The sequence below is a fragment of the Syngnathus floridae genome, chromosome 3, assembly GCF_059516105.1.
Source record: "Syngnathus floridae isolate MCC-2025c chromosome 3, RoL_Sflo_1.0, whole genome shotgun sequence".
Taxonomy (NCBI): Eukaryota; Metazoa; Chordata; class Actinopteri; order Syngnathiformes; family Syngnathidae; genus Syngnathus; species Syngnathus floridae.
Window position 1 is genome coordinate 16,145,274 of NC_142415.1, and position 8,074 is coordinate 16,153,347.

General features: G+C 40.5%; 1 protein-coding gene across 4 annotated transcripts in view; it reads left to right on the forward strand.

Annotated features, from left to right (window-relative positions):
• LOC148400817 (talin-2) overlaps positions 1–7,763 on the forward strand; it is a 46,046-nt gene extending 38,283 nt beyond the window's left edge. For all 4 annotated transcript variants that reach the window (XM_088371065.1, XM_088371063.1, XM_088371061.1 and 1 more), the window contains 11 exons: positions 423–606; positions 683–808; positions 996–1,112; positions 1,534–1,719; positions 1,791–1,898; positions 2,162–2,267; positions 2,853–2,977; positions 4,505–4,693; positions 4,762–4,944; positions 5,164–5,289; positions 5,559–7,763. In XM_088371065.1, coding sequence (XP_088227191.1) covers positions 423–606; positions 683–808; positions 996–1,112; positions 1,534–1,719; positions 1,791–1,898; positions 2,162–2,267; positions 2,853–2,977; positions 4,505–4,693; positions 4,762–4,944; positions 5,164–5,289; positions 5,559–5,687 — 1,579 coding nt within the window. In that variant the 3' untranslated portion in view covers positions 5,688–7,763. The remainder of the gene's footprint in view (positions 1–422; positions 607–682; positions 809–995; positions 1,113–1,533; positions 1,720–1,790; positions 1,899–2,161; positions 2,268–2,852; positions 2,978–4,504; positions 4,694–4,761; positions 4,945–5,163; positions 5,290–5,558) is intronic.
• The last annotated feature ends 311 nt before the right edge of the window (positions 7,764–8,074 follow it).

Sequence of the window (8,074 nt, forward strand, 5' to 3'; positions counted from 1 at the left end):
GGTGTGACGGCGTGACTGAAAAGATGATCCCAGATTGAAATGATAAATTGTTTTGTGACATGGCTCATCATGTTCCTCCGGTGGCATGAAACTGGAAAATTCACAAAAAGCCTCGTTTTTGATCTTTTACTTTTACACGCATTTTATTTCTGCATTGATTCTGACACGGAAAGCTTATCTAGAAATATATCCACAGCACAGCATTTAATAGTGTAACAGAGTGAAAATAAAATCAAGAAAATAATAACATAACACAAAATAAATACAAAATAAAATAAACACAAAATAGAAAAAAAATACTCTATAAATAATGAAATTAATGATTAATGAATGATGATTAAATCCCATTTACTTGGTAAGAGAAATTGTATCGGACGTGATTTAATTATGTATTTACAAATGTTGACATTTCTCTTTCTCAGAGAAAACATCCTGAAAACGGCCAAAGCTCTAGTGGAGGACACAAAAATGTTGGTGTCAGGCGCCGCTTCTGGCCAGGATAAGCTGGCGCAGGCCGCCCAGTCCTCTGCCAAAACCATCACCCAGCTCACTGACGTGGTCAAACTAGGCGCAGCCAGCATTGGTTCTGATGATCCAGAGACACAGGTTGAACTGTTTAGTTGTCATAGCAACCTGACTTCACATTTCTTAATGCCTCATGAACTCATTGTTTGAACTCCAGGTGGTTCTGATAAATGCTGTCAAAGACGTCGCCAAGGCGCTGGGGGAGCTCATCAGCGCCACCAAGTGTGCCGCCGGCAAAGCTGCAGATGACCCGTCCATGTACCAGCTCAAGAGCGCGGCAAAGGTGCGGGCACCATTTCATCCATCCATTTTTTTACAGAGCTTGACCTCATCATTAAGGTCATGTGTGAGCTGAAATCCTTCCCAGCTGAAAGAAAAAAATACAGTTTAGATAAAATATGTCTTCTAAATGGAGTATTACTTATAACCCTGCCAAATTTGAATGATGGACAATTCTATTTTGCTTTCAGGTGATGGTGACCAATGTGACGTCCCTGCTGAAGACGGTGAAGGCCGTGGAGGATGAGGCCACGCGAGGCACTCGAGCGCTGGAGGCCACCATCGAGTGCATCAAACAGGAAACGGCGGTGAGATGACATCGGCTGCTGTTGGGCTCTAATTTCAATAAATGCAGTGTTAATGTATGAATCACCATTTGTTGAAGAATTAAAAACCGATAGCTCAGAATCATTCGCTACTACCTAATGACTATATAGGGATGGACAAATATTGAACAAATGATATATAATATATTTTAAGATTAGTGAGTTTTACCTACTCTTCATTGACCTATTATAATAAAAATATATAATACATAAAATAAAAATATAAAAAATGCAACAATATAACAATACAAAAATATAAAAATATTTTTAAAATAATATATTATAATAAAGATATATAATTCTGTTTACATTGGTAAAACGTAACTATGGGTAAAACGTAACTATGATGTCTGGTGTCTTTGGCTTGTCATATGACATCTGTCCCCCATTTCGTCATCCGCAGTTGTTCCAGTCCCGCGATCCTCCGAGCAAAACAACCACGCCCGAAGAGTTCATCCGCATAACCAAGGGCATCACCATGGCGACGGCCAAAGCGGTGGCCGCCGGGAACTCGGCTCGACAGGAGGACATCATTCACACGGCCAACCTGAGCCGCAAGGCCATTTCTGACATGCTCGCCAGCTGCAAGGTTCTTATAGTTGATCAGGTGACCCTGAAAGCGTTTACCTCTTTAATGTTGATTGTGTTTGTGCTATGCAGCAAGCGGCCTACCATCCTGATGTCAACGAGGAAGTGAAGAACAGGGCGCTGAGATTTGGGTCAGAGTGCACAACCGGATACATTGATCTACTTGAACAAGTCCTCATGGTGGGTGGTTTTTCTGTTTTGCAAATTGTATGAGATTCAATATTATTTGGACCTCACTTGTTTCCTTATTTTGGACTAAAGTACAGTGATTTGCTTGCATATTTATTTATTCATTATTCGCTAATTCATCTTTTCAGGGATTTTTTTGTTGGAGAACCTATCATCTGTTATTTGCTGAAAACTCACCTAGTCGCTGTATTTGGTTCTCTGAAATCCCCTAAGATGCCACAAGATGGCAGTAAATAGTACTTTTTTGTGCATAGGTGTTGCAAAGGCCCACTCCTGAGCAGAAGCAGCAGCTGGCTGCGTGTTCAAAACGAGTGGCAGGAGCAGTCACAGAACTTATCCAGTCTGCAGAGGCCATGAAAGGTAATCAGACTATATTTATATATATTGCTCAACTAAACAGAATTTTGCAGACAATTTTGTTTCCTTGAGGAAAAAACTGGATACGTACTGTGAGAATGAAGGTGCAATTTCTGAAGAAAAAAAAAAAGTATACATCCAAATTCCTCCACGCTGAGTAGCACTGTTTTTACGTATACATAATAGTTGTGTATCCTTCGGAACAAATTGCTTCATTCCCTGAGATATTTTGTTAACCGCTTGTCTTCCTCCTTTTTTGGCACCACAGATGAAGGTAAGTTAGTGTTGTTTTCTATCCTGAGACTGATTTCACCAAAAGCTTGACAGTTTTTTTTTTTATTTTGGTTCTCATCTTTTGGCCGCTAACATGGATTCATTTCATCCCATCTCAAAGTTCAGCTGCTGCACGGAGATGTCAAAGTTCAATCCGCTTTTGTTTGAAACACACATCACTCACTTCATGCGCCGAATGTGGCACCCGGGGAATGCGTGAATGTGCCGATGCTCTGTTGTCGTGAGGCATGACCCAGCGACGTTTTGATTCTGCGAGCGAGCTTGTAACCGGTATGTTGTCATGGTTCGATCCAGGTTCCGAGTGGGTGGACCCTGAGGACCCGACGGTGATTGCGGAGACGGAGCTGCTCGGGGCGGCGGCGTCCATTGAGGCTGCCGCAAAGAAGCTGGAGCAACTCAAACCTCGAGCCAAGCCCAAGGTGAGACACCACACGCCTTTATACATGACTCACAAGAAGTTAGGAATTTGTTTATATGTAGACTTTTAGAATTAAATAGTTTTGAAAAGAAATCAATAAATAAATCAAATAGTTTTGATAAAAAAATTCTCAAATATTAAATGAATCACAATTAAAGTATTATAAAGCAAAATCAATATGACCAGATTTTTGAAATTTCTATACATACTAGAATTTCATTTTAATATTCTGATATTTTTTGATCATTGATTTTCATTCATCACACATTTTCCATCTTGCATTTCAAACTGGAATTTCTACAACATTGAACGTCAGTATAAAGGCACATTAAAACTACATATATTTTTCTAATAAGCATAAAACCAATAATAAAAACTTGCCAAGTGCATTTTTTCTCAACATCTAAATAACTGTTTAAATTGTGTGTGCTTACGTGTAAATAAAGTGACAAATGAGTATTTTCAGGAATGTGGATGTTGTCTCTTGTCTCCTCCCTGTTGAAACATTCCCCACAACGTCCAGTGATGGCGCTACAATGGCTGCTAAATTATTTTCTCACCACCCCTCCTCATGTGTCCAGCCCATTTTCAGTGGGAGAGGAAAAAATCGTTCGTGCCAGCCTGTAAACATTGAGCCCCTCATGGTTTCAAATCCAACTCATTAGTCCATGAAAATGTTTTAATACCCCTCCCAAGATTTGGCCTTATTCCCTTTTGACTTGTTTCTTCCTCATCCCCCTCCTTCCATCTGTGGTAAATTGAGCTAAATCCCAAACCCTACATATGCTCTTGATAAATCCCACGCCAAATCAATCTAACCTTTAACCCCACTTCTACCCTAACCCTCTCCTTGAGTCCCTGCCTTGCCTGCCCCCGCCTCCGGAGGCCTCCTCTGCAGGGCTCTGTCTGATATGTTTGATATATTAGGTTGTTATTCAGTCCCAACTATATATCAAACATATTCCTACAGTGTCCCGCTCTGTCTACAGACTTGTGGCGTGTGAATGTGCATATGTCTGTGTGCAAGAGGTCACGTGTGTTATTAATCCAAACACTTTAATGTAATATAATAATTTAGTCAGTCATTGCACAATTTAGATTCTTCAGCGTTGGTTTGCAGACGTCCTTCAAAGCCAAATCAAATTTATTTGGGTCAGCACATCATTTTGTAATTTCAATTAATGACTTATTCATGAAAATTAAATAAAAATGTCAAAAACAACAACAAAAGAAATTTCAGATCCCATAACTGTTATCTTGAAATTAAAAATTAAGAAACTTACATTGAAAAAGTAAATACGTGATACTTTGATAATTAATCCCTTGGTTCCTTCAAATCCACACAGTTAAATGCAAAATAAAAGTTGTTGGATTGTGTTTAATTATGCCAACACGCAATCAAATTAGGATAAAGTGAGGTAATCCTGAATTATATCCACGACGGCCCCTTCTAGGTACAGTATGAACAATTTGCATGCAAAGTGAGAAACGTGTAATGGAAGTATGTGTTGTTGTTTTTTCCCCTCAGTTGGCAGACGAAACGTTGAACTTCGAGGAGCAGATCCTCGAGGCGGCCAAGTCCATCGCCGCCGCTACCAGCGCCCTGGTCAAATCCGCCTCAGCCGCCCAGAGGGAGCTGGTGGCTCAGGGCAAAGTGGGCTCCATCCCCGCCAACGCCATAGATGACGGACAGTGGTCCCAGGGGCTCATCTCTGCTGTGAGTACGACGAATGTTTGATCGACACATTTGACTAGATGGCTGACGAAGCACGTGGCCTCTCTCAGGCGCGTATGGTGGCGGCGGCCACCAGCAACCTGTGCGAAGCGGCCAACGCGTCCGTGCAAGGCCACGCCAGCGAGGAGAAGCTCATCTCTTCGGCCAAACAGGTGGCCGCATCCACAGCTCAGCTGCTGGTGGCCTGCAAGGTGAAGGCTGACCAAGACTCTGAGGCCATGAGGAGACTGCAGGTCAGATTGAGTGTCATTAATTTGATGCCATTTTAACAAAAAATACTTTATTGACTGTTTTTCTAAAGTTATCTATCCGTTTTGGAGGGAAATTGTATGTATTAAAAGTAACAGTGGTATCGGTGCTCGGTATCGGTGTATAATGTACATATATAATAGCAATGGAACATTTGGGTGCCTCCTGATCTTATGTGACGGTCCCATTGGATGTTCAACCAGATTGCAGGCAATGCAGTCAAGAAGGCGTCCGACAACCTGGTTCGAGCCGCTCAGAAGGCGGCCTTCGACAAAGCCGACGAAGACAACGTGGTGGTCAAGACCAAGTTTGTGGGAGGCATTGCCCAGGTAAACAACACATTATTCAAGGGCCCAATCACAAATTTAATGGATCAATGACTCCAGCATGACAAATATGTCACTAGAAGTCATTTGTGAGGAAATTTTACCTGCACCTCTGCTGAAAAATTGCAGTTCAAACTTTGGTCACTGCATTCTATTAGTTAACCACTAGATGGCACACTCTGTCCTTATAGGTTCCAAATAAACATACACGCACATTTACTTATTTTATTTATTTCATTTATTTATCTCATTCTTTGTTTTCTTCCTTGCAGATCATCGCTGCTCAGGAGGAGATGCTGAGAAAGGAGCGGGAGCTGGAGGAAGCCCGCAAAAAGCTAGCTCAGATCAGACAGCAGCAATACAAGTTCTTGCCAAGCGAACTGCGCGAGGATAACAACTAAAATAAGCGCAGAATCGACTTATTCTTGAAACGTCTCCTCTGCTGAGACTTGTTGGAAGCAAACAGTTCTGTGTTAATCTTCAAATTGCTGATTTTTGGGACAAAAACGTCACTGATGTGTCTCCTCCTACAACACAGCTACTTCGACTGATATCAAACCGAATGTGACTCAATTGGGAGCGACCGCGTGAAATGTTTCGTTCGTAAATGATTGTTCCCGCGTTGTGTGAATGTCTTTTTAATGGCCATGAGAGAGTCACGTGACTCCATCGACAAAGGATGGTTTTACATATTTGTCACTGTAAATTTATCTCATGGACATTTTTGTGTGTGACTAATTTTCCTACATGCTCAATGACCTGCATGTTTGTCTTAGACCTTGAATCTACAGCGTGCAGCCTATCAGACTCAAAGGTGACTTAAAGAGACCGTTGAAGGAATATTTATTTTTAATTTGAGGGGTTTTTATTCGCGGAAATCTTTCAAGTTCTTTTCACACTTTGGAGAAATAAATCTGATGCAATAACAAGGATGGTGCTGTAGAGGGCAGTGTCAGTGTCCGGCAGAGATCAATGCAAAATAACAATAAGGACGCTTATTTTTGCTTCCACCATGAAATCATTTGAAATTTGTTCAATTGGCTGATTATGAGAAATACCTCAAAATGTTGCAACTTTATTTTATAAGTAGTTTTTCGAGTAATTGAAAAATTGACAATAATCATGTTGACAATAATCAAGCACAATTCTGCAGCATGAATTGAAATCTCAATTTTTTATTTTATTGAAGGGTGCGGCTTTATAGATATACTACCTGCAATAGTTGAGCCCTTTGTTTACCAAAATGTGATTGTAGTGGCTTTTTGCCTTACTTTATGGCCTATATTACAATAAAACATACATGTAAAGTGTATGTTCAGGTTAGTGCATGACTTCAAGTGCATCATATCATAACTGTTCAAACTTATATGGATGCACAAATACTTTGACAATACTTCAAATTGACATTGTTGTGTTGTGTGTGAACGAGAATCACGTGTGTGTGCTCATAGTGTTATTTTTATTATTAGTGCCTTAGTCCGTAGCCTATACAGTGTCTACAGTGTGTGTGAGTGGAAGCACAAGCATATTTTTTTTTTGGGCAATGGAGGTTCTCATTTGTTGTTGTGGGTTTTGACATCATCCAAGTGTAGAATTACCTGCCGTCGGGAAAGTCTCTCAATATGACATGTTTAATGGCCTTTTAGAAGGGGGGTGTTGAAACTGGTTCACTGCAATTTATTCATGTTCTCTATATTTTTCATCATGTTTCTCATCATTTTGATAAAGGATGATCAAACTGGTTCGCTGCGCTTTCATGAGGGTTCTCATCATTCTGCCTCATGTAAGGTCTTTCTATATGATGTTTCACCGTGTTTGTTATTATGATGCATTGGAAAGCATTTTTAGGAGATGGTCACTGCATTTTCATGATGTTTTCCCAATTTCTGACTGAAGGATTCATTCATTGCATTTTTATGCAACCTGAATGATAACTGGTTCACTGCATTTCATCAAACTCCTTTTCGGGCATTGTACTGTATCATGTCTCAATTTATGACACGTAAGGCTTTTTTTGGGAATGATGGAACTCATGAAGGGCTTTTTTTGTGATGGTGGTTCTGCATTTCCATTATTGTATGTTTGTCATGTTTGAAGGCCTTGTTGAGGGAAGCTAGTACTATTTCACTGGAGGCCTTTTTCCAGATGACCATAATGACAACGAGATCTGATTGTCATCTGGCATGCACGCTTTTGCTTTAAAACCAACAACAAACTGGCTTTGTTTTTCAGTCAATCCGCTTTTTTAATGTGCATAGGCATTTTATGAATGAATAGCTCCCCCCACATCTCCCCCTTTAACCTGTATAAGAAGTAAATCAACATTTGTCACCATTAGGATGTTGTGGAACATATTACAAATGTTGTATGTGTTACCCGTAACAGATTAGATGGTAAAGATTACGTATATAAGATATTTATCCGGCCATGATAAAATTATTTTTTTGTATTTACTGGAAATAAAGTGTTGCATTGTGTCAACGGCCCTGTATTTGAGCATTTTGATTTGCTTTACTGTGGTTGTGTTCCAGCGGAGAGCTACTTTTGAAAAAAAAAAAAATCTACAGAGACTTGTGGGAAAAAACATCTCCTGTTTGCTAAATGTTCAGCAAAGTGTAAACAAGGCCTGACAAGTGTCTCTGAGTTGCTTTGGTGTTGGGACAAGATGGCATTTCTGAGTCAGCGGTAAACCTGGAGCTATACGCAGGCCCGGCCCGTCCGCTAACAGCCAAGCTAAATTTGTCTGCCACTAAAATTTGAGCAGGCGACATCAATTGTGGCCGCTACC